Below are 27052 nucleotides of genomic sequence, written 5' to 3' on the forward strand. Positions count from 1 at the left end.
TTTCATTTGACTTCGTATTCCTTCCCTTGTGCTTAGCTACGCAGGAAGGACTCCTGGTTGAACACCATTGGTACCATGTCAATGTATTCATCCTTTCACTGGTGATCAAGGGCGAAAAAAAGGCGCAGTATTGGGAAGATAAGTGGGACAACAATGTGATGGCCATGTCCTCAGATGATGTCTCCTTCCTTGCCCGAAGAATCTCTTGCTGAAGCTCTTGGAGCTTGTTGATATGCTCCCGCATGGAGGAAGACCTAACACCCTCATTTGAACTTCTAGAGACACCCTCATCATAGGAGAGGTTCTGTTATACAGGGACGCCAAATGCTTCTAGAAGCTTTTGGCTACGGTCATATGCTTCACATGATTAATAACTTCAGGAGTATAGTTTAGGAAAATGAAAGCCTCGCATTGACCCGGTCCTAGAGCTGAGACATGGTCTCGGACTCCTGCTCTAGGATCCCTAGATCTGCAGCAAGGGGATCAGGCCTGGTCACCCTCATTAAGATGAAATGTGCTAGATCATACGACTGCAACCCAGCAAACACCGCGATTGGGGAAGGTGGGTAATACTGGAATTTTCAGTTGTTCTCTGTCATCTCAGCCAGGGAAGCCATGTCGGAGGGAAGAGAGAGTAGAACTCAGAAGACAGGGTCGACGGGAAAGAAAGTAGAGAAGGGGATTGAAGGAGAAAGGGAGGAGAGGGCTGGAGAAGATAGTGAAGAGGCTTGAAATCTCAGGTACCTTCACACATTTGCTGTCCTGTCCCTCGAGAGCACATCCTCTCGGATCTGAAAACACCCTTAACTGCTTGCTGGACACCCGAAATTGCTGTGCAGAAGCCTACAGCCTCCACCTCAGCCTCGTGTTAATGCGCTCTCTTTTTTTTTCCACAACATTCTGCCTTCTTGTCACCTCTCCCCCTCAACGAGTCCCCCCTTCCTGCCTATCACCTCTCCCCTTCCTGCTTATCACTAGTCTTACCTCAACCCCCACCTCAGATGTCTGTCCCTCCCTCTTGGCTTTCTGCTACTTCTTCCTCCCTGCCTTTGTCCCGTATACCCCTCACCCAACCTTCTTTTATGACCTCCTTACACACCGTCAGGCTCTACTCAGCCCTCCGTTGCCCGTATCTACACCTACTAGTCACAACTGCTGCTCTCAGCCTCCTTGGATATCGTAGAGTAGAAACTCGTGGAGGTTTACCGTCTCCTTGCGTGGGAGGCTGAGCAACATAGATATATTTATAGCCTCAACTAGGAGATTACATAGTTTCGTAAGGAGTTAACTGACTTATGGGGGAGCGAACATTGATATCCAATTCATTCTGAATCCTCATGGAGTAGCATCTTATTGCACATCATACATAACAAAGATTGACAGCACCTGGTGGAGATAGCCTTAAGCTGTGGACTAGCAGTGGAAGAGCGGATAGCCACCTTGTAGTCAGCTATCGAGGGGATTACTAGATCGGTGTATGTTGCAGAAGGGGAGCCTGTGAAGGCCACTGTTTCAGCCACCATTCTTGAGTAGTAGCATAGAGCTAGCAAGACTCTCAACATTAGGGACTGGGGGATCCTATGCATCTCCAACACTGCCTTTGAGGATACCACTAGTTTAGTGACTCCACCTTGGGGTTCCAAGAGCATGGCACTGAGAGAGCTTGGTGACCAACCTTTGGTACTCATTTCATAGATACCCAAGCCCACCTTGCAGCACTATGTAGACGTACAATGTTCTGCGACCATCCTCATATTCCTGTGGATGAGGATCTCACACCTATATAGGTTGTAAGAAATTTACTATATTTAGAAATGTGCTAAGGAACAGAAAGGAGACTGAAATAGCATAGAACAAGGAATATTTGTATTGCTTGAGTGTCTGTAGTGTGTCATCCATACAATTGGGCCTCTCTTATATAGAGAGTGAAGAGTCACACCTGAAAAGGTGTGTACTCCAAAGTGTATGTGCATGAAGAGGTGTGTACCCCTTGTGAAGGGTGTGACCCTTGATGAGAGGGTACATTATAATAGGAGTGTCTCTTCAATAGAATGTCTCTTGTGAAGGGTTGTGCCTCACAGGAAGTGTCCCGTCGAAAGGGCAACCCTTCCACAAGTGTCCATTCATCAAACCATCCATAAGTCTAAGATATAGAGAAAGGAATACGTCACAGATCGTGACATCCTCTCCCACTAAAGGAATACGTCTATGGCCGCACCTTTATGTTGGGGATGACGGTGATGACTTTGTGAAGAAAAAGAGGCCCGATCCTTGGAGGAGTACTTCTGTTGGAATTCCGCATACGATTTCTGAGACTTGTGGGGATCTTGAGACTGTCGCTGACCTTGATTACCCAAGTTTTTTCTAAACTTGGGGTTATCTAGAGGGTGAGCACCTTTGGCCATAGTAGAGTTCTGTGTTCTTTTAGCACTCTGCTTCCATGTGTTTTGGAAATTTGTAATGCGCACTGCGTAAGCAATAGCGCCAGCTGTGGTGGTGATGTTTGCTTTAAGGACATCAATGCGTAACGAGGGATTTAGGCCTGAGATGAAAGCATGAAGGCAAATATCATCAGTTAAACCATCAATCTCCATCACCAATGTGGTGAATTGAGAGATGTAGGAAGACAGGGAGCCTATTTGCTCCAACTGTCGGAGTTTTGAACGTGCTTGGAAGTTCGCATTGGCAGGTATGAACTGCTTACGGAGCACATGTTCAAAGCGTTCCCAGGTTGACACACTTTTGCCGTCCTTTAAGCATCGTTGCCACCATAGGAAAGCTGTATCCTTGAGGAGGGAGGCTGCCAAGGCAATCTTTTTGCCTTCCGTGAGGTCAACAGTATCAAAGTACATGTGCAGTTTTGCGAGCCATTGGTCAACTGTTTTTGATTTCGTTGACCAGTGTAGGCTTCTGGAAGTTTAATGTCAAGTCTTTTAGTTTTGGAAGCTTGGAGTAACCGGTAGAGGGCTCGGAGTTCAATGTTTTCTACCTCTGGTGGGAATGAGTCCACATAGTCGTCTGGTTGTGTCACGTCATCCTCTGTATGTGTGGTACTGTGAGAATCTTGGAGTTGTTTGGACTTTTTGGACAAGCCGGAGATGCTGTCCTGAAGCTGGGAAATCTGAAGTTGAAGTAGTGCTTCGCCTTGTAAGTTGACTTCAGGGGTCTTTTTTGGACTTGAGTCGCGTATCTCCGGAGAGGCTGCACGCGAGCGTTGCGGCATATCTGAGGTCCCTGTGAGAAAAGCACGAACCTCCACTCTAGTTTGTACCATTCCTAGAAGAAGATTCGGGCTGCTCCCTGAGGTTGCTCATGTTGGAGGGGACAGGAGAAGCAGGATGGAACCAGCCATGGAAATCTGGTAAAGGAGGTCCTGTCTGAGGTAACACTGGTGATGCCGAAATGGGTGTTACCGCTCGTGAGAGTACAGGGGTAGGTTGCAGAGTCCACGGATCTGAGAAGGGATAAGGAGTTGCTGTCGGGAGTGGAGGATATCCAGGAGGAGTGCCTTCAAAGTGTAAATACTATCTTGGGGAAGGTACAACCTGAATAGAAGGATATCTGGGAGCTGAAGGAGGTGGAGAGTACCCTGGAGATGCTGAAGCTGAGGGGTAAAAGTCTCTCCAAAGATGGACAGCAAACTCGTGAGGAATATCGGGTTCTGGGTATCTACGTGTCTCGTGGAACACAAGCTGGACTGTGCTGAGGAAGTAATGTAACTGAGGTGCCTCACGTAGAATGTATAGGATGTGGTCCAAGTCACTGGAAGGGCACGTGACACAGAAGACCCACGATGCAAAAGCTCCGAAATGGGCTGGTTGTGCAATCTGAGCACGATATTGTGTGGTAGATGATGCCTGAGGTGTCCTTGAAGGGATTGGGGAATTACCAAGGGTTTCCATGCTTTAAGGAGGAGGATTTCATTTGCTGTAATTTGATAATGAGTGTCAAATATCAATATGAAAGAGAATCCTTAGAAATAGAATGGAAAGAATCCACCTGGCATAGATTAGATCTGCCAATTAGTTGCATAGCAAGGCTTGAAAATCTCTTGTCCGGAGGTCCATCGATTAAGAGGCGCCTGGCGAGACTTGCAAGGCTTATTGAGGCGTGGCAGAGGCGATTTACAGAAGAGGGCAGATTGCGTGGAACCTGGCGCTGTCTTCTGCATGGAAATTGTGCTATTTGCTGCGTACCATGGGAGTGCAGGGCTTGGCCTGCCGCTGTTCACAGGCTAAGGTGGCGAGATGAGCCAGCAGGATCCAGGCTGGTATGAAAAAGGGCATCGAGGCTGCTGATCACAAGCAGGGGAGGCTTAGAAGAAATTCGCTGGCAGAGGCCTGAAACAAATCGTTGCATCTGGCGCTGTTCTTGCTTCCTGGCTGATTTGCGGGCAGCAAAGGCTGTTGATCACAGGTAATCATGGCGAATTTCTGGCACCTTGGCGCTGTTTGCAGAAATCGAGGCAGCAAGTTGACGATAGAGGCTGCAAAGGGGGTCTGTTCGATCACCAGGTCTTGCAGGCAGGTATGCAATAGAGCTGGCTGGTGCAGGCCATCGAGAACGATGCAAGATGGAGGCCTGACGAGGGGCACTGCTTGCTGTAGGGATATGGCGCAAACATGTACGGCAGAAAAGGCGAAACTTAATGCAGGAATATACGTTTTTTGATTTGGGCGCCTAGTGCTGGGTGGTGGTTACCAGAAAATTAAAACGTGGGTTTAATTAACCCTTGGGTAGTCTAGGGTTAGGCCTTAGGTATGGGGCTGGTTTTCCTTTTTAGCCCTTTTAGGTACCCTTTTGTAGGGTGCTTGGTGCCAAAAGGTGTGCCTATTCTAAGGGGTGTGAACCTTGGAATAGGTGTACCTTTTCATGAAGGGGTGTGACCCTTTTTTAAAAAGGGGTGTCCCCACACGAAAAGAGGTGTCCTTTTTTTCCACGATGGGGTGTGTCCCTTGGGTGAGGAGTCAAAACTCTTCATCAAAAGGTGTGTTCAATGGTGGAAAAGGTGTGTCCCTTGGTTTTGGGACAGCCCAAGCACATGAAAAGACACGTTTTTTGTCGTGTCCATTCACATCAACTCGTGATGTGGGGGAGATGGAGAGGCCATTGACGGCTTTAGGTGGGGTTGGTGCTAAAATTTTTTATGCTCATTCTTTCCATCTCTTCCATGCACAATGTGCACAGATATCCTTCTAGCGGAAAGAGATGTATCAGAGAGGCGCTAGAAGGTGGGGGGCATTTCCTACAGGCAGGAGTGAAATTTGCTCTGATACCACTGTAAGAAATCCTAGATTTACTATATTTAGAAATGTGCTAAGGAACAGAAAGGAGACTGGAATAGCAGAGAACAAGGAATATTTGTATTGCTTGAGTGTCTGTAGTGTAGTTGTAGTATGTCATCCATACAATTGGGCCTCTCTTATATAGAGAGTGAAGAGTCACACATGAAAAGGTGTGTACTCCAAAGTGTATGTGCATGAAGAGGTTTGTACCCCTTGTGAAGGGTGCGACCCTTGATGAGAGGGTACATTACAATAGGAGTTTCTCTTTAATAGAATGTCTCTTGTGAAGGGTTGTGCCTCATAGGAAGTGTCCCGTCGAAAGGGCATACCCTTCCACAAGTGTCCATTCATCAAACCATCCATAAGTCTAAGATATAGAGAAAGGAATATGTCACAGATCGTGACATAGGTGGATGATACATGTATCCTCCTATAGTAGTGGGATGTTGTTTACAAGAGAAGACCTCGATTGACATCCGGTGGCACCTACGCATAGGGGGATGAGGCCTATGAGACTTAGATTATTGAGACCTTGACTTGCACTATTTCGAAGTGTAATGGTACCTTATGGTTAGATCCAAAGAATTCCTCGTAGTCATACATAGGAAGAGAGATTGTCTTCTACACAGAGACCTCCAATCTAAGCTACATCAAAAGCCAAGTCTGAGTCTTCATTTGAATCCCTATCCGGGTTAACATCCACTATTCGACTTGGCTGTGAACTTCAGGTATCCAAATCCTAGTACCTCTATCCAGATTTGCTGTGAAGCCTAGATCCAGACTGTTCCATCACTTGCCTCCTTGTCCTTATACGGGGGCTCACATGTAGGGCAATGATCTCCAACATCCATCTATGTGTAAGTACAAAAAGTATCCTTGTTAATGTGTGCTTTTTTCTTTGACAAATCACTTCAATGCTAAGATTTGCAGGTGGTAAAGGCTCCTCCTATCTTTCTCTATTGTAATTGTGTTATTATGTGAGCTTAGTTTAAGCATATACATTGTCAGCATTCTTCTCATTTTGTTTGGGCTTAGTCCTTGAGCTGCCTTGCTGCCTCCTAATCCCCTTTAAATAATCCTTGCTTGCATTGGCATATGACGAGTTCAAATACCTTAAATTTTCAATTGTTGTTCTTAAGTTGTGTACTTGCAACTCGCATGACCTCCTGTTGGCTGTGGGTTTTAGGCTTAATTATGAACCACCTTGTTCACAACATTACACATGGAACCACCTTCATGGTCGATGGGGTAAAAAGGAACGAACTCACCTATGTGTTATTCCTCCAAATATATTGTCACGATTTGTGACGTATTCCTTTCTCTATATCTAGACTTATGGATGGTTTGATGAATGGACACTTGTGGAAGGGTATGCCCTTTCGATGGGATACTTCCTATGAGGCACAACCCTTCACAAGAGACATTCTAGTGAAGAGACATTCCTATTGTAATGTACCCTCTCATCAAGGGTCACACCCTTCACAAGGGGTACACACCTCACACCCTTCACAAGGGGTACACACCTCTTCATGCACATACACTTTGGAGTACACACCTTTTCATGTGTGACTCTTCACTCTCTATATAAGAGAGGCCCAATTGTATGGATGACACACTACAGCTACACTACAGACACTCAAGCAATACAAATATTCCTTGTTCTCTGCTATTTCAATCTCCTTTCTGTTCCTTAGCACATTTCTTAATATAGTAAATCTAGGATTTCTTACAGTGGTATCAAAGCAAATTTCGCTCCTGCCTGTAGGAAATAACCCCCACCTTCTAGCGCCTATCTGATACATCTCTTTCCGCTAGAAGGATATCCGTGCACATTGTGCATGGATAGGTGGAGAGAATGAGCGTAAAAATTTTTAGCGCCAACCCTGCCTAAAGTCATCAATGGCCTCTCCATCTCCCACACATCACGAGTTGATGTGAATGGACACGACAAAAATCGTGTCTTTTCATGTGCTTGGGCTGTCCCAAAACCAAGGGACGCACCTTTTCCACCATCGGACACACCTTTTGATGAAGAGTTTTGACTCCTCACCCAAGGGACACACTGCATCGTGGAAAAAAGGACACACCTCTTCATGTGGGGACACCCCTTTTTAAAAACAGGGACACACCCCTTCATGAAAAGGTGCAGCTATTCCAAGGGTCACACCCCTTCGAATAGGTACACCTTTTGGCACCAAGTACATTATAAAAAGGGTACCTAGAGGGGTTAAAAAGAAAAAACCCAGCCCCATACCTTAGGTCTACACCTAGACTACCCAAGGGTCAAATAAACCCACCCTTTTAAATTTTTGGGCAACCACCCACCATAGGCAGCCACAAACGAAAAACAAAAGGGACGCTCCATTTTCAACGCCCGTACAAATTTTGTCAAGGAGGTCTGCCTCCCTATGTAGTCCCTGCCCTCGCCGTTTTGCTGCCCTACCCCTTGCCATCTGCAGCCCCTGCCCCTTGACGGTTTGCTGCCCTGTCCTCGCCAGTTTTCGGCCCTAGTTCCCTGCCAGCCTGCAGCGCCAGATCCGCGCCAGTCCCTGCCATAGCTGCCGCAAATCATCCTTGGAAGCCTGCAGCCTGGTTTCGCCAGCCTCTATTGCGATACAGCCCTTGGAAACCTGCAACCTATTTCGCCAGTCTTTATCATGATACAGCATTGGAAGCTGCAGCCTGTTTTGCCATAGACAGCCTGCCCCCCTTTGTTTTGCCACCTTACCTGCCAGATCAGCAGCGGTTCAGCCTCCTATCGCGATGAAGACATCCTGTTAAATGCGCCCTGTTCCTGTTTTCCAGTCCGGACCAGCCAGGCCCAGATCTGCTCCTCGCCAACCACTGCAACATGGACCTCCAGACAGAGATCTGCAGGCCTTCTCTACACAACTAATTGGCAGCTTGAATCAATGCCAGGTGGATTCTTTCCAGTCTACTTCTAAGGATTTTCTTGTCATTATCAAATTACAGCAAATGAAAGACGCTTCCTTAAAGCATGGAAACCCCTGGTAATCCACCCGTCCCTTCAAGGACACCTCAGGCATCATCTACCACACAATATCGTGTTCAGATTGCACAACCAGCCCATTTCGGAGCTATTGCATCATGGGTCTTCTGTGTCACGTGCCCTCCTAGTGATCTGGACCACATCCTATACCTTGTGCGTGAGGCACCTCAGTTACATTACTTTCTCAGCATAGTCCAGGTTGTGTTCCACGAGACACGAAGATAGTATTTACACTCCGAAGGCACTCCTTCTCCTGGATATCCTCCACTCCCGACAGCAGCTCCTTATCCTTTCTCAGATCCGTGGACTCTGCAACCTACTCCTGAGCTCTCACGAGTGGTAACACTCATTTCGGCATCACCAGTGTTACCTCAGACAGGACCTCCTTTACTAGATTTCCACGGGTCGTTCCATCCTGCCTCGCCTGTCCCCTCCACCATGAGCAACCTCATGGAGCAGCCCGAATCGTCTTCCAGGAATGGTACAAACTAGAGCGCAAGTTCGTGCTTTTCTCACGGGGACCTCAGATATGTTGTAACGCTCGCGTGCAGCCTCTCCGGAAATAGTTTTTGAAGTTCTCCGCGCAAATTCTGTCTACATCAACATTGAGAAGAGTGAGTTCTTCAAGACCCAACTCGAATATTTGGGACATGTTATTTTAGCTCAAGGCATCTCTGTGGATCCCATGAAGGTCGAGGTAATCCGAAACTGGCCTACTCCTAAGAGTGTTCATGATGTCCGCTCTTTTCTCGGATTGGCAAACTTCTACAATACAAAGGTCTATCAGTTTTCCGAAATCGCAGCTCGTATGTCTGAATTATTGAAAAGCACAGCAGTTTTTCAGTGGCTTCCCGAAATAGAGTATAGTTTCCAACAACTCAAGCAAGCATTCACTACCACACCAGTTATGGCTATTGCTGACCGAAACCTTTTATTTGAGGTCATGACTGATGCTTCCGACATCGCTACAGGAGCAGTCTTGATGCAAGAAGGCAGAGTTATTGCTTTTGACAGCCATAAACATTCTGATATCCAAACCCGATACCCGGTTTATGATAAGGAGTTTCTTACCGTTGTACATGCTTATCGCTCTTGGAAACATTATCTCATGGGACTCGGTGGTCAAGACAGACCAGCACTCCCTAAAGTATATCTTTATTCAGCTAGTCATGAACGCTCGACAAGCATGCTGGGTTGAGTTTCTGGCCGACTTTCACGTGACCATTGAGTACATTCCAGGACTACGCAATGTAGTTACAGATGCTCTTAGCAGGTTAACTCTAGCATCAGCTATGGTTATCTCTACATTATCTGTGGATGTTTCGAACTCATTCAAAGGGAAGTATTTCAATGATAAAGACTTCAGCACAACAGTACAAGTTTTTTCAAAAGATCAACCTTCGACTTCCGAACAGAAGATTTTCTCATCCTATTCTTATACGGACGACCTTCTGTATTATTAAGATTGCGTCTGTGTACCACTTGACAAGGATGTTCGACGTCTTTTGTTAAAATAGCATCATCTAGTTGCTTATGTTGCCCATCCAGGCATCAACAAGACTTATAGGTTACTTAGTGCAACATACTACTGGCCTCAGATGAAAAGCGACGTCATCAAAATGGTTACATCTTGCTTATCTTGTCAACAAATGAAAGCAAGCCGACGACTTCCAGCAGGACTTCTTCAGCCTCTTCCAGTTCCAACTGAAAAAGGTGGGAAAGTATTTCCATGGATTTCATTACAACACTATCATGATCCTCCAGAGGTAACACTCAGATTATGGTAGTTGTTGATTGATTGTGCAAAATGGCACACTTTGTTGCTTGCAAAAGCAGTGCACAGGCTCCAGACATAGCCAAACTCTTCATACAACACATCTTCCGACACCATGGATTGCCCAAGAATATCATATCCAACAGAACTATCCCTTGGCAAGAGTGAACAGTAGGGTGTTAGTGCATATGTAGAATTCTCGTCTATTTAAGTTTACGAGTCATTTTTGGATTTCACTGTTGGAATCTTTGGGTACAACTCTACTGTTCAGTTCAACCTACCACCCAGAACCAAGTTCTGGAAGAAATGCTTCGACATCATATTCAATCACGCCTAGCAGCTTGGGAAGAGTATCTACCACTCCTTGAGTTTGCTTATAATAGCTCTTTCCATAGTGCCATCAGCATGACTCCGTTTCAAGCAGCTTATGGACACACTCCGATTGTACCAACGAATTTTGTACTTTAACATCGAGTGGCCCTAGCTGATCAATTGGTTTAAGAAATGCAAGACATTCTACTCCAAGTCAGGGGTCATATGCGAAAAGCGCAACAACAGTATCAACGGTCTGCCAACCAACATAGACGTCACCTGGAATTTGACACTGGTGACATGGTGCTATTATTTGTAGCCCCACATCACTATAAGACGGTTAAGTCCGTGTTTCCTAAGTTGTGACCAAGATACTATGGACCTTTCCGGATCATCAAGAAAAGTTCATCTTTAAGTTGCAAATTGGAATTACCACCATCATGGGGTAAAATCCATCCGACATTTCATATTTCTTGGCTAAAGACGTACATTCCAGGCGATGAAGCGGTTCCTCCTGCAGGTGATTATGTCCAGAAATCGAAGACGATTATGTTCTCCTTATTCTTGAGCGTATTCTGGACCATCGACAGCGAGAGACTCGACATCGACTTATCACGGAATTCCTTGTTCTTTGGCGAGATCTGGACGACTCCGACGCTACTTGGCAATGTGATGAAGACTTACAGCAGTACCGTGACATTTTTCAGCAGTATTTTCAGAATTTACCGTGATATTTTCTACATCAGTTCATTCTCTCCACCAGGGTCTTATTTTGAGTGGGAGGGGATGTCACGATCTGTGATGTATTCCTTTCTCTATATCTAGACTTATGGTTGATGAATGGACACTTGTGGAAGGGCATGATCTTTCGAGGGGACACTTTCTATGAGGCACAACCCTTTACAAGAGACATTCTATTGAAGAGACATTCCTATTGTAATGTACCCTCTCATCAAGGGTCACACCCTTCACAAGGGGTACACACCTCTTCATGCACATACACTTTGGAGTACACACCTTTTCAGGTGTGACTCCACTCTCTATATAAGAGAGGCCCAATTGTATGGATGACACACTACAGACACTGAAGCAATACAAATATTCCTTGTTCTCTGCTATTTCAGTCTCCTTTCTGTTCTCCTTAGCACATTTCTAAATATAGTAAATCTAGGATTTCTTACATATATTGCCCATTATTGCCTTGTGACTCTGATACCAAGTCAGAGATAAAAGTGCTGGTGGTAGCACCTATTCGCAAGCAAACTCTCTCCGAACTTCACCCAAACAATAGGCTGTGGATGAAACCACAAAACACAAGATATGCAGAAGGTACAACAGTAGAAAGAATGTCAAAATCACATAAGTTTATTTGGGAAAAAGCAGCTCAGGATTAGCACAAGTCAGTGAATGCCAGGCAAAAGCCAGTGGTGGCTGTCAGATGACTAACGAAGGGCTAACCTGACCTGGTGGTCGGTTGGCATAAGCTGACCTGTTTTTAGCAGAGTAGGCCTGTCGAGTGTGCTTGCACCTGACCTAACCCTGCAAAAATTGACCAAAGTTTTTGTTGCTTTATGAAAATTTGACCTCCTGCTGACAGCCTCAGAATAAGGTCTGTTGCAGCTCTGAATTTCTCCACCTAGCCCCTTGATCTACTGACCCCTTGTCCACCTCATATGGGGCTCGCAGGTGGGTCAATGATCTCTAACACCATTGGGCCTTAAACAAAATTACAGTCAAAGATCGCTTCCCCTTTGTCATTCTTGGTACCCTTGACCACCTAAAACATGCATAAGGAAGATTACTCAGGTAAAGTTCTACTCTGAGTTACCAAATGATGTAACAAGCACTCTCTTTCTAAAGGGTTTTTTCATTTGGTAGCATACCACCCAACAACGTCCTTGTCAAGATTTGGCTACCTTCTAAACCCAATTAAATTTTTTGGCATGTTTTGTGTTTTTTTTGCACCAGTTCTTTTTCTAGGTAAAGTTCTACTCTGAGTTACCAAATGATATAAACAAGCACTCTGTAAAGGGTTTTTTCATTTGGTAGCATACCACCCGACAGCGTCCTTGTCAAGCTTTGGCTACCTTCTAAACCCAAGAATTTGTTTGGCATGTTTTGTGTTTGTTTTGCACCAGTTCTTTTTCTAGGTAAAGTTTTACTCTGAGTTACCAAATGATATAACAAGCTCTCTTTTTCTAAAGGGTTTTTTCATTTGGTAGCATACCACCCAACAGCGTTCTTGTCAAGCTTTGGCTACCTTCTAAATCCAAGTGATTTTTTTGGCATGTTTTGTGTTTTTTTTGCACCAGTTCTCTTTCTAGTGCAGCAACATATATTTTGGTCGTATTTTGGTCTGATACATGCTTCTCTCTGCAGAATTATGCAAGAGGTATGCCAACTCCAGTTCTATATGTCAAGAACCTAGCAAAGGATGTCACAGAGGAAGATCTTTATTTTGTTTTTGGTAAGTTAGATGTCTTGGACTCTGAATGTGTGAGAAATGCTACATGTAGCTTCGCCTACATGGATGCGACTTCAAGCTGTGATTTTAATTAATGTCATCATTTGGTTCAATTCTGGGCTACATTCCTTAAAAAAGTAAATATGTGTTTGTCAAGTTTAAGGTTTTCATTAACATTTTCCTGAGTCCAGAGAAATATAACCAATGCAGAAGTGCAGAAAAACTCAGCTCTCCCCTTGAGTACTTTGCAGGTGCTGTGTTTCCGGAATCAGAGGATTTCAAGTCTCATCTTGGAATAAAACTTATGCAGGTATGTTTGTAGCAAAGCGTTGGTTTCTTTTAGTAAAGTACTGTATAATGAAGTCAAAGCGAATGCTGTCAGTACAGAATTATGCCACTCGATGACCTTAAAAGCTTCAAAACATGTGTCCGCTTCTCAATGGACATGTTGGGAGCCCCAGAGATCTGGAAAGAACTTGATTTATTTTTCTTTTCACAGGAGGGTCGGATGAGAGGCCAAGCATTCGTAACTTTTCCGTCAACTGACCTTGCACTGGATGCACTGGTATGTCTTCGTAACTTGCATGGTATACTCACCTACATATGTAGATGCCTTTTTCAGGTCAATAAATCTATCTTATCAGTGGAGATCAAACAATGATCTGAGCAACAGAGACAAGATGTCCTCCAAGTCATAAATTCTAGAATTAGGAGTCGTGTTGATGAACTTCTTACAAGCATCTGAAACAGCTGTTGTCATGATGAGGAATGATTATTTAGTTAATAAATAGCCATTAGAACCTTATCATTGTCAGGCGCCAATTTGATGGTGCGGTTATATGTTTGTATTTATGATCGATCAAAAGTGGTGTAAATAGTATCGCTAAACTATGTAACATTGGCCAATGAGTCTTAATAAAGTGTGCATAGGAAAGGAAAGGGTGCATTAGAGTGCATTGAATGGTAGGTGCAAGGGTCATAGACTAAGGGTAGGTCTAAATGGGAAGATGGAACTTGAGTGATCTCAAGACACATTGATGAAAGGGTACTCTTCTTCATTGTTATCATTTGTAGCATTCTCTCTACCAAATTGCATTTATCTGCCCTCTCTCTCCCACCTTGCGTGTAGGTCGAAAGAGAAACATGTACTCTCACGAGGGTGCTCATTCGCCATGGGAGGGTCAATTGGCATTCAAATTCTGCATGCATCGCACACATTTACATTGTTGAAAATTTCGGAGCTTCACATTCCTTCATTGTGATCATTCGTAGCATTCTCTCTACTAAATTGCATTTATCTGCCCTCTCTCTCCCACCTTGCATGTAGGTCAAAAGAGAAACATGTACTCTCACGAGGGTGCTCTCTCCCCATTGGAGGGTCAATTGGCATTCAAATTTTGCATGCATTGCACACATTTGCATTGTTGAAAAGTTTGGAGCTTCACATTTGGTATCAGAGCGGCGACATGATCGGGACAGGAAGAGAAAGAAAGAAAGAAAGAAAGAAAGAAAGAAAGAAATTTTATTAGAGTCTTCGGAAGACCGATGGGTCTATGAGACTGAAAGAAAACATGATACAAATCACAGTAAGGGTGGAGCTACTGAAACGAGCATCATCACCCGTGCTGAATCCTAAGTCTGATCATACATAATCAAATACATTTGGATGTAACAATGAAAAGAAAAGAACTGGAGCGGAGCGGAATCCTCCGTATGTCATGTCGCCTTGGCTCGTGCATAGTCGGTGATGGGACGTTGGTGCCCGTCAAGGGGTGTCGTGCGTCTCGGTCTCTTGTACGAGACTCGATGCAAGACCAGAGCCATTGTGACTCCCTTGGGACGTATCTCGGGTCTAAACAATGACGTGTGGTCCCCCAGAGTGATCTGTGTGTCCCCTCGATGTCTCGTGTGTCGTGCTGCGGTCGTTGGGTCGGGGTCTCTATCACGTTTGGAGCTAGAGACTGGACGATCAATGTCACTCGATCAGAAGAACTTTGTGATCCTGTTCTGAGAGATGTCTGATGATGTGGCCAAGCCTCGTCGCTTGAGTAAGTACTCTCTGTGTCGGACCCTCTCGTGAATGAAGGTCGCGAGACATCTTTGATCTGGGTAGGCGAGGAATCTGGAAAGGAGCTCGGAGCTGTCTCTGAAGAGGCAGTGGTAGCGACTTTGGATCTCGTAGTACAATGGGCATTTGAAAATAAAATGCTCCTTCGACTCAACCTCTTGACAGTCGCATAATATGCATAAGCGATGCTCCCTAGGAATCTCCTCTGCTCTGCCGCTCTCTATGCGGAGGCGGTGTGATGATACCCGAAATTGTTCGATGGAGATCCGTAGTGAGTGAGCCATATGAAGCTCAGTGTACCCCGGTGGTGTCATGAATCCCTCCTTCGAAATACGAAGACAATAATCTTTGTAGAAACTCAGCTTCACTGGCAGCTCCCTCGGCTCCAACTAGGTCCTAAAGGTGTGTAGTTGCAGGAGATCCTCTCGAATGACTTGGTTGGTGTGTGGCCCAATTGGGATGGTGGGTGGGAGTACCGGAGGGGCATCTAAACTGTACTGAAAAGGAGGTATCCTATCGATGTGGAATCCTAGTCTCACAAACCATGTGTGAGTCCGTGAATACCAGTATCGCTCGTCTCCCTCTGCTGCCAACCTCATGGAGGAATCGAGAGCCAACCATGGCAACCTCTGTCTCCCTAATGTGCAGTCTCCATATGATCTAACCCGGTGTAGATATATAATGGTCTGAAAGGCTGCATGCATCTAGTGGGAGTGGAGAAGCACCAAACTCGACTTGAATGATGTGATGTGGTACAGACGGTTTCCCCTGGATCATTCGTGAGAACATGAGGATCTGCAGGCGCACCACCCATGTGCACTCTATCTTTGACATGTCAGGCCCCCAACAAGGGTTGCCATACATAACGGCTCGTCGAACCAAGGAGTCGAAGTGAAGAGCCTTGGTCCGAGGGTCCTGGAAGTGGGAGTGGAAGCATTGTCTCTCTAGCTGAGTCAGTGAGGCGTATCCCTTGTTCAGTTTGCCTGCATCGCTGGTCTCATCGTGAAGATCAGGCCGGAGAAGATGACCCCCAAGTAAGTGTATGAGGATACGATCTCAACTGGTGACCCACCGAAAGTAAAAGTAAATTGCTTCCGTTGCATGTTTGCTCGAGAGGAGTTAAAGATCATGACCTTGGTCTTGCCAAGGTTCACCTCCAAATCATGGGATAAACAAAAAGCTTGCAGTGCATCCAGGTGTCGCTGGAGTCCCTCGGGTGTGGACGACAAGAGTGCCACGTCATCTGCATAAAGAAGAATCCTAATGATGATCGCGGCAAGTAAGCAACCGGTCCCTCCGAATGCCCCCCTAAAAGTCTCAAGCTCATCGATGTAGAGGTCAAACAGGGTCAGTGATAAGGGACAACCCTGTTTGACCCCTATGGTACTCAAGATCTCATCTTTCCAACCTGCGTCTGTCCGAACTCGACGTGAGACTCTCTCATACGGTGCCATGACTGCCTAGATGATCTCTTGATCAAATCCCAGTGTCTGTAGGGGTGTGATGAGACGAGCTTGAGATACTGTGTCAAAGGCTTTGCGGAAATCCACAAAGCAGCAATATACCCTCTCCTTCCGTGATTTGGCCTCCTCAGTGACACTCGTGAGTGTGAGTATGTGATCCATAGTCCCATGGTCTCCCGGCGTGACCCTCTGCTCTGAGCCCTCTCATCTCTGCGAACAGGTTGACCGACGCATCCAATACAGCTGGATTTTTTGCCGAAAAAACAGTGCTAATTATATTACTTCGAAAACAAGATACATGAGGTCAGCATTGCAACTGACGGGCTGCGTTCACAAATCGGACGCAACCCAGAAGGTAACAAAAAGTAAAGCTCTCTCTCACGGAGGGATCAGGCGAGTGTGAATGAACAGCCAGAGAGGTGGTGAGTAGCGCCATTGAAGGCCCTGCGAAGTATGCTCGAAGAAGAGGCCCTGTGTGTCCCAAACCCAGAGGAAACGTCTCCGCTTCTCTCGGCCGGCCCGAGAGTCTCTCTGTATCTGGTCCCACTGGCCTCTGAGTGTGTATAATCTCACTCCAGATGTCAGTCATGATCTGGGCAGTCGATAAGGAGGTGCCACCGAGGATCTGCGCGCAACGCGAGGTCCAAATGTGCCATCCTGCGATGCTGTTAATAATCTCCCAGAGTGGCTGCCTCTTCTGAGATCCTGTGCTAGCCTCTGCCAGGTGCGGCGGAATGCTCTTGAGCGGCCCCCACGTCCACTGTGTGATAAGGAATGTGGGGTCCTGCTGACATGCCTCGAACAAGTGATGAAAACCAGGTGCGGTGCTGCACCAGCAGAACGTGCCCCATGTGATCAAACCTAGCTACGGTGCTGCGCGAGTAAGGATCCTGAAGGTTCACCTCCACACTTCCTGGGCGCGAGTGCAGCTCCATAGGCAGTGTTTTGGTGACTCCTCGTCCTCATGACAGATCTGACAGCGTCCGTCCTGACCTATCTGCCGCAACCAGCTCCCCACTGGAAGACCTTTGTGGGCGAGAAGCCACAGGAAGTAGGAGATCTTTCGCGGCCGCCAGCTCTCCCACAAGGCCTTCCAGAAGGCCTGCAAAAATAACACGGAGATACCCTGAGCATACCAACTGGGCCGCTGGGTGGGAGAGCGGCTCTGCATCCTCCCGAGAACTCGCCTGCCCAATGTCGTGCTGTAGGCAAAGAAAGAGGTCGGCCCCTGACCTGTCACAATCTCTGGCCATCTCCACTCTCCTGGGTCCCAATCAAGCTCTGACAAGGCCTACCCCTCCCAGAGCCAGAGTCGCCAAAGCTGCAGCTGATCTTGCTCTATGCTAGGATCGGTCCGCCAAACCTTCCCCACGAGGCCTACGACCCGAACCCTCTGCCATGGGAGTAGGGGGTCGATGAGCACATCCTCTCTCCTGAGTCGGCCGTCCCCCATAACCGCGAAGAAGGAAACAGAGGAGTCGTCCATCCGACCTGCAACCACCAGTGGGATGCCACGGGGGGTGAACTGTCCCAGCCAACGGTCATCACCAGGCATGAGGATCTGAAACTCGGGTGGAACCAACTAATCAGCTGGAATCGCTCCGTCTATCTCCGTACGTCTCGCTTGATCTCCACGGGCACCTCCAGCTGCGTCTGCTAGATCAGTGGTCTCCAAATGTCTGTACGTGTCCCTCCAAACTCGAAGGGACCGGGCTGGCCCCCGCATCCAGCCGTCCCACCTGATGTGTGATCTCTCCCCCAGCTGAAGGCCCTTGGCATCTCTGACTTGATCGTTCCAGATAAGCGGCTGGCGATCGATCTCCTCCTGACAGCTAGGAGGGGACTGTATGAGACTGAGGCGGAGCTGCCTCCAAACCATGAGGAGGCTACGAACGAGTGGGGAGCGGGGCGGAAGTGAAGATCCACCTGAGGGACGGTAGCCACTCTCCACCTCGGCGCGGGACACAAGAACCGACCCCCTGCTGAAGTAACATCTTCCACGTTTGCCCCCCCCGGGGTCAAGCCGCAGATAACTAGCTTGCCCGGCAGGGCCTGACTCTGAAGCTCTGGATCGATGATCCCCAAGCCACCCTCAGCGTGCGGAAGAATGACTGTCTGCCAAGCAACCCTAGCTCTGGTATCTCTGAGACCATCCCCCCCGGACCACAGGAAGTTCCGAACCAGCCTCCTAAGATGTGCCACGCTGGATCTCGAGAAACACCAACAGGAAGCCACATACCAAGCCGTGGCGAGGAGGACCTGGTTGACTACCAGAGCACGACCTGCAAGGGAGAGCTTAGCGGTGCTCCAAAAAGCCAGCTTCCGTCGAATGGAATCTAGCACCGAGAGAAACTGCTGAGCTGGCGTGATATCCAGGCTGACCTGAAAGCCGAGATATCTAGCTGTCTGTCCCTGCGGGATCCACCTGAAACCCCAAAACCTCCCCCACTGAGAGCACGCCCCGGGGTTTGTGAGAAAACCAACTGATTTGTTCCAGTTGATTTTCGCACCGGCTGCCGAACAGAAGACCTCTAGGGCCATCCTCACCCTCTCCAGCATCATCTCATCATCCTGGACATACAGTGCTATGTCATCTGCATACTCCGAGTCCAGGAGCTCCGTGTCCTCCCTAAGGGGAAGGCGAACACCCCGGATCTCGGTAGACCTCGCCCGAAGGTAGTATGTCATAGCCTCGGCGAAGAAGAGAAACAGGTAAGGAGCAAGAGGGCAACCTTGATGCACTGATCTCTCCAAATGAAAACGCTCTCCCATTCTGCCGCCAATGATGACCCTGCTAGAAGCTGTCCTGTATAAGGCTGAAATACCCTGAATCCATTCTGCTGGGAAACCTAGTCGCTCCAGAGTACCCTCCAGGAAGGACCAGTCCACTCGATCGTAGGCCTTCTCAAAGTCGAGAAGTAGGATGGCTAAATGTGACCCACTGTGCTGAGCCCACTCCGCCGCCTCTGAGAAGGTGAAGACATTATCCAGGATACTGCGATTCTGGACAAAGCCTGTCTGAGTGTCATGAATGAGGTCTGGAAGTAGAGGCCGAACTCTGGCGCTGATCATCTTGGCAAGGATTTTGTAGGCAGTGGTGAGGAGGGTGATCGGGCGCCACTGACGGATCTCCTGTCGATCTCCTCCCTTCGGGATGAGGCAAATCAGTCCCGAGGAGAGGCTCTCTGGCATATATCCAATGCTGAAAATCCTCTGGAGAGCTGCTAGGAGGGGCTGATGGATCTGATCCCAGAAGGAGGTGAAGAAAGCTCGGGATAGCCCATCTTCGCCAAGGCATTTCTGCCCGTCGATGGCCATCAAGGCCTCCAACATCTCGTCCGTAGTGAACGGTGCCAACAACGTCGCCTGCATGCTGGGCTGGACTAGGGATGGAATGTGCCTTTACACCTCCTCACGGGAGCGTCGAGTGCGAGGAGCAAGCTGCTCCTGCTGGAAAAGAGTCGTGTAGAAGTCGGTAGCCAACCCCAAGACCTCACCCGGATCAGTAACGATGTGCCCCTTCGCTGTCCTAAGACTCCGTAGCTGATCACCTGCTGCTCTCTGGCCATGCGTCTTGAAGAACTCCCTGCACATCCGGTCGCCCTTCCGAGCCCAAAAAGAGAGAGAGGCGTGATAGGAAAACTCTGAACGGCGCTGGAGAGTCTCCTCAAGAAGGGCTCTGGCTCGAAGGGCCTGGATCCGAAGCTCCTCCGAACGCGGGGCTGCCTGCTGGAGTCGCTGAATGGAAGCGAGGTCCCTCCGAAGAGCTCTCTCTCTGCCCACCACTCCTGTCGAACCTGTAGGGCTGCGAGCTGGCAAATCTGGCTGGACTCCTGCAAAGCCTGCGCCACCGAATCAACCAGATCCACGCACTCGCCCCAATCTCTGTCCCATAGGCTACCGATACTGCTGCGCACGTCCTCCCTCGAGAAGATGGAGTCGGGAATCCGGCACGAACGGGGGGAAGGGCCTGAACTGCCGAGTCTAATGATAAGAGCACAGGCGCATGGTCGAAAAGTGTCGTCCCTGGAACTATACCCGCCTGACCGCCTCTGTTGATGGCCCAATCACTGACATAAAATCTATCCAGCCTCTCCAGGAGTCTGCCTCCTTCCTTGCGGAAGCCCCACGAGAAGTCCAAGCTCCCGTGCCAACGACGGAAGGACGGGTCTCTCCAGCTGTCCCTACCTCCTGTCGCGAAGATAAATGAGTCCCAAGCCGACTGCTCTGCCTGAGACATACCTGTAAACTCTGGTCCTCTGCCCTGCTGGTCCTCCAAGGTCTCCAGATTATTGAAGTCACCTCCAACAATCCAGGAATCCATGTCTGGGAGAATCCCTGTGAGTGTTCTCCAGAAGGTGGCTCTGCATCGGAGGTCTGTGGGAGCATAAATGTTGAGGATTCCTATTCTGGAACCCTCCAACTCCAGGCCTACCCAAAGGGCACGGCCTGGGATCAACGTGCCATGACAAAAAACTCCCTGGGCTAACTGCTCGCACACGGAAGTACAGACACCTCCACTCCTCCCCTATGCGCCGATCGAGGGCTCCCAATAAGTGTGAGAACGTCCGGGGAGAATCTTCCCGCAGCTATGGGAATGAGCCACAGAAAGCTTGTGCTCCTGGAGCAGAAGTATATCCAAACGACCAATCACTGCTGGCTGAAGTTCCTGTCTCAAAATGAGCTTCCTAGGACCACGGGTGCCAGAAGAATGAAACCCGTTCACATTCCAGGAGACAAGGTGTAGGCTCATGGTGAGGACTGGGAGGCTGCGAACAACTGTCTGCTGCTCGCGGCAGATGTCGATGAAGAAGCTGACATTTCGGAGTGGAGGCGCTGATGCTTATGAGAAGGTTTGGAGGGGGAGGCGAGGTCGTCCTGCCCGTTCTTCAACACCTTTAGCAAAGGCGAGAGGCCTTTGGTGCCATGAGCAAATGCTTTCTCGAGCCAACTCGAGATCTCTGAAGTAGTCATCCCGTAGAAGACTTGGAGTTTCTGAGGGGTCCAGGCTCTGACATCCTGGGGGAGGGGCCATGACAGAGGGGGCCTAAGGTTCACAATCAATCTGAAGCGTTTGGCGGCGCAACGCCACCGCAGGCGCATGTCACCCTCGGACCACTGAGTCTCGAGAAGATGTCCATCGGACGGGCCTATCCAGGAGCAAACCTGAGCGTGCGTCTGCTCTCTGAGAGTCTCCCAGACCGAGTCGTCTGTCCAAGTCTCGGTGCCGTCGCTGAGGAACGTGAAAGCAAAGCTAGGGCCATCCCTCGGGGCCAAGGTTGCGATCTTCCCATCCGCCCCTTTGCGGAGCAAGAAGATACTGATGTCGAGACAAGCAGGGAAGGTCCCAAGGTCGGCCACATCCAAGTAGTCCCAGGGGCCAGATCTGTAAAAGTCGCGAGGAAGCTCACTCTTCTGAAGCTGAGGCCCACCAGAGTCTGCAACTGAGGGGCTAGCGGACAGGGAAGCCTGCTCCAGTGGTGGTGTAGATTAAGGGTGTCCTGCCTGTGGAGGGGAAGGGGGAGGTGGCTGGGGGGTAGGAAACTCAGACTCCACGGAGGCGACTAGCAGGGGGGGTGGAGGAGGGGGAGTGGGGGCTGCCCTCGGTTGAGGAACCATCGGTACAGCTGACACTGCAGGAGAGCTGAGAGAGGCGGGGGGGGATGGGGCTGCACCTGGGACTGGGGCTGAGAAGGAAGAGGAGGAGACTGAAGAGGAAGAGGCGGGGGCTGAAGCTGCGGGTCGAGAAGAGGGGGGTGCGACTGGGGAAGGGACTGGGACTGAGTGGAAAGGGGCTGGGGAGCGGAAGAGAGGGGGACCTGAGGTTATGGAGGGCGGGCTACCGTCAAAGAAGAAGCTCTCCCAGGACCCTGGGGCGGCTGCCTGTCAGGTCTCTGAGGTGCTGCTGCAGGTTGGGTAACCTCTGCCTCCTTGCCTTTATCGGAAATCTTCTTGTTCTTTCCTCTTTTCCTTCTGACCTCAGTCCAACCGCCAGCTAACTCTGGACCGGACTCCGGCTGCCTCTGCTCCTCCTGACGTGGCTGCTCGGAGGGGGGGGAGGGGGCGGAGGGGGAGGGGGAGGGGGCGGGGGGGGGCCGAGAGGAACTGGCGAATCGTGGACAAATAGCAGCCAAGTGCCCAAAGCCGTGACACCTCAGGCACTGGCCTGGTTGTCTGGTGACTACCATGCTCTGGGTGATGCTGTCGGCATCTGTCACGATCTCGATCACTGCAGGGAGAGTCGCAGGGTCCGCCACAACCACACGGACTCGGGGGGTTCCCGCCGTAGTCATCGCGTCCGCGAAAGTGTCGTGCATAACCCAGCCAAAGTGGGAGCCCAGGTCCCTGACAATCGGCCGTAGCTCAGCAGCAAGACCTGGAAAAACTAGCGTCACTGGATGGCGAGGTATGCGGAACCGAGCATCAAAATCCGCTGCACTGAATCCACGGTACCAAGGGACTATCATAATGATCTTTCCATCCACAGAAGTGGGGGAACTGTTGGAATAACTGAAAGGAAAGCAAAGAGTGGACACAAACTCAGAATACTTGCATTACTTGGTTGTAGAATGAAGAAGAGTGAGGTCCTTAAGTAGGCACCTCATACATGCTCACTGACATCACTGATGACCTCAGAGCTCCACAATCATCTCCTCAATCTGCTCCTAGATTCTCTCAATCATCCTATGTGGCTCTCCACCACCTAACTGTGCTTGTGGGCACCTAACTGTGCCTCTAGCACTCACACATAGAAACATAAGGTGTGCCTGAGGCATACACCTTGAGATATCCCAACAAACCCCCCCTCAAGGGAATGCCTCAGGCTATGTCAAGGATACATCTAGTCTCATAGTTTCTCATGCCATCTCATGGTGGTCAAGGATTAATCTATGGCTAGGTTCTCATGCTAGCAAGGGTTCCCTTGGGTGTAAGGTAAACAAAAGGGATACAAAAAGACTTTCCAATGGTTATCTCCCCTGCATGTACATGCACACAATGTCTGCAGGAGGTACCATGGAGCAAAACATACACATGGCCTACATCATAAGGTGACCAGAGGTGTTTACAAAACAAACAAAACACAATAGTTTATTTTCATTCATTTTGGAGGACTATCCAGGCTGAGTACCTTGACATAAAAAGAGAGATCTGGAGCATACATAGAGATGTTTTAAAATGCATAATCTTCATGGGATGCCTCATCTTGTGGAGGCAAAATATCCATGTCAAGGCAAGGTCTTACCACATGGGCAGTGTCTAGTGCCTTATAAGATGGTACTATGATAGAACAAGTGGATCTGAAAGTCATATCCTTCAAGAGAACAATTATCTTGTCATCTCCATAGTTGTGTAGAGAAGCATATCTTAGGTATCTGACCTTCATCTTTTTCTTGTACTTGGAGTCAAATAAAAGTGCCATGAGAGGGTAGATCTCTGTAGTTGCTTCCTTTTTGGCAACCATTGTTTTGGCAATCTTCAACAAGGAAGTCATGTTGGCATTTTCATCCTTTGTAGCATAACAAGACATTGCTTTATGTTTTGGCTTTTCACATATTTTGCATAAGCAAGCCATGAGAGGCTCTAACCCAGGTATTGGGTAGTGTCTTCTCTCTTACAGGGCTTAGAATAACAACTGAAATGCTTCAAAATATAAGCATTTAATGTAGCAAAGTCTTGTGACCAAATTTCAAACAATGATGCTTTCACGTACATGCTTCATAGAAGTGGCTAAAATGAATACTTTCCAATCAAAACCAGGTCTAGCAATTCAAAACAAAACTGAAGCCACACTTGTACTGAAGTTATTGAAAGCTTCAAAAAACCAGAAATGCTAGAGTAGCATTTTATGTAGCATCATCTTCAAAAACTTGTCCAAAACTGTCAAAACTGAAAAGTTGAACTTGGAGGGCTTGTAGCTCACTCTTCAAAGCAAGGAAAAGAGGGCTTTCTGAAGCAAAAGAAAGCTCATATACCAGAGAAGGTCCATCACAGAGGTTGGACGAAATGGTGCGCACTTTTGCCCGGGAGAGTTGCTACAGGCTGAAACTGAGTTTTGACGATTTCTCCCTCGTTACTGAACCAAATGACCTGAAAAATGGCTCAAAATCTTCGTCTTGAGGTCGCCCATCTACTCCTAAGAGGGCTCAGGCAATGGTGGAGCAGGCAGGGAGTATTGAGCAACAGAAGAAATTCGCTGTTTGGAGAATGGCAGCCACCACAAGCGTTTTTTCTTCAATTGCTTGCAGGTGGAAGTTCACCCATACTAGAGGAGTTTCCAGCTCAGAGGGTTTGGGCAATGGTCGTTTGTAGGTGGAGAACCAAGCTCTCAAAGATTTTGGGAAGAAAGAGGAAAATGGAGAAGAAGAAGATGATGATGTGGCAGAAATGGGCTCAAGGGGGATCAAATGGCTCTGATACCATGTTGGAATAACTGAAAGGAAAGCAAAGAGTGGACACAAACTCAGAATACTTGCATTACTTGGTTGTAGAATGAAGAAGAGTGAGGTCCTTAAGTAGGAACCTCATACATGCTCACTGACATCACTGATGACCTCAGAGCTCCACAATCATCTCCTCAATCTGCTCGTAGATTCTCTCAATCATCCTCTGTGGCTCTCCACCACCTAACTGTGCCTCTAGCACTCACACATAGAAACATAAGGTGTGCCAGAGGCATACACCTTGAGATATCCCAACAGGAACCAGCAATCAGGTTGCTCACAGTTTTCGCATTGGAGAGTTCGAGCCAGAAGATGCCCCTTCCCGTAAGGGCCACCTTCTCAATGTGGCCGTCCTCTAGCATGAGAGTGGACTGGAGCCAGTCCCTGATGGCTGATCTGGAGGGGGAATGTCCAATGACTCAGCCATAGACAGAGGTAAGGGCAAAGTCATTGGCAACCTCCTGAACCCGAGACGATTGTTGCTCTGTCAGGATAACGCGGTAGGCAACTGGAGAGGGAGGGTCCACCTGGGCCTCCGGTTCCGGGCAGGGAGCCGCCATACCGCCAAGACTAACTGCGAGACGTCCGATGAAGAAGAGGCTGCCACCCAAAAAAAGAGGGGATAGATGCGGGGGGTTGGAGCCTGGGTGTGAAGAAGACGGGTGAGGCGAACCGGGGCGACGTGAGTCGGGTGGGGGAAGAGGAGGCGGAGAGCGGGAAGGATGGAGGGCGGAGGGCGGTGGAAACGAGGGCGGAGGGCGGTGGAAACGAGGGCGGGAGGTCGGGAGGCGGAGGTGGCGGGGGTGGGGGCTGAGGATGGAGGGCGGGTGAGGTGAAGAGGCGGGAGTGGGGGCGGGAGGGGGCGGGGCGGGAGGGTGGGAGGGGGCGGGGCGGGAGGGTGGAAGGGCGGGACGGGCGCGGGGCAGGCGTAAAGAGGGGGCGGGGGGGAAAAGCGGGGTGCGGGGGGGAGCGAAGCGGGGGGGCAAGGGGCTGGCGAAGCGAGGGGGCGGGGGGGTGAGGCGGAGAGGCTAGGGGAGGTGAGGCGTAGCGAGGGGGCGGGGTGGGGCGGAGGGGCGAGGGGGATGAGGGCGGAGAGGCGAGGGGTGAAGGCGGGGGAGGGCGGGTGAGGGCGCAGCGGGGTGAGTCGGAGGGGCGAGGGGGTGAGAGAAGAGAGGCGAGGGGGTGAGAGTGGAGGGGCGAGGGGGTGAGAGCGGAGAGGCGAGGGGGTGCAGGCGGCCGAGGCGGGGGTGGGGGGGTGAGGGCGGTCGAAGTGGGGGTGAGCTAGGGGGGGGTAGAGTGCGGGAGGGAGGGGGAGGGCTCGCAGGAGCTCCCAATACAGCTGGATAGATCTTGGACATCACATGTCCAATCATGATAGTCGTGTAGTTACTTGGGTCCATGGGATCCCTTGTCTTGTGGATGGGGGTGATGGTGTTGAGTGTCTAAGTGCGGGGGAAGCCAAGGCAAACAGCGTCATTGAATAGCTTTGCTAGGATCGGGGCCAACATGTCGATTCCATATGCGATAAACTCAGTGCATAGCCCCTCGTGATCCTTAGCTCGGTCATTGTGCAGTTTCAATGTCGCGTCCTTGACTCCCCCTCTGGTGAACAACGTGCAAGTGGTGGAGCGAGGTGTGTGTATGAGATCTGGAGTGGGCTGATGTGGGACATCATAAAGATGGTGTGCATACGTGTGCCAGACTCTTGTGTCGGTGAGGGGTGATGGAGACCTACACTCAAGGAATCTCTGCCAAAAATCCTTAGAGTTGTTGTTGTAGAAGATGTGCAGCAGCTCCTCCTCATTTCGACGAAGAAATGCCTGCTTCTTTCGACGTACGAGACGTCGGTACTTGCGTACCGTGTCTGGTGTGTTCGGGAGGTGACATTTGGTTGCAAGTTGGAGCTGTTGGCGATAAGCCTTGCACTCCACATCGTACCAATTGTTGCAGGGTACAGAACCAAGAGGTGGTGGTCTAGTGAACCGTGTGGTGTGGGGAAAGATTTGGAGGGCAACCTCGTGGAGTGTGTGACTAATCAGGACAGCACGGTCCTCTATGAGTGGTATGCGATTGATGTAGGTTAGGAGTATTTTTAGGCATTCAGAGTAGGCCGGTGAGAGGCTGTGATCAAAGTGTATGTTGTTGTAGGTGTCGTGCTTCCTATGTGGTGTGCGTGGTGTGGTTGAGCGTGGAGTGGCGATAGTGAAGAATAGGAATGTGTGATCAGCTCCTAGA

At 49.1% G+C, this 27052-nt stretch overlaps 1 protein-coding gene across 2 annotated transcripts in view; it reads left to right on the forward strand.

Moving 5' to 3' along the window:
* The window catches only part of LOC147902308 (RNA-binding (RRM/RBD/RNP motifs) family protein), a 57979-nt gene that overhangs the window by 14420 nt on the left and 16507 nt on the right, over positions 1-27052 (forward strand). Inside the window, exons 8-10 of one of the 2 annotated variants that reach the window (XM_087373281.1) lie at positions 12761-12848; positions 13037-13155; positions 13345-13410. In XM_087373281.1, the coding sequence (XP_087229407.1) occupies positions 12761-12848; positions 13037-13155; positions 13345-13410 (273 nt within the window). The remainder of the gene's footprint in view (positions 1-12760; positions 12849-13036; positions 13156-13344; positions 13411-27052) is intronic. The other variant, XM_087373282.1, reaches the window with a different exon arrangement.

This window comes from Dipteris shenzhenensis, chromosome 4 (genome assembly GCF_047967505.1).
Source record: "Dipteris shenzhenensis isolate YYH24624 ecotype China chromosome 4, Dip_SZ_1.0, whole genome shotgun sequence".
Taxonomy (NCBI): Eukaryota; Viridiplantae; Streptophyta; class Polypodiopsida; order Gleicheniales; family Dipteridaceae; genus Dipteris; species Dipteris shenzhenensis.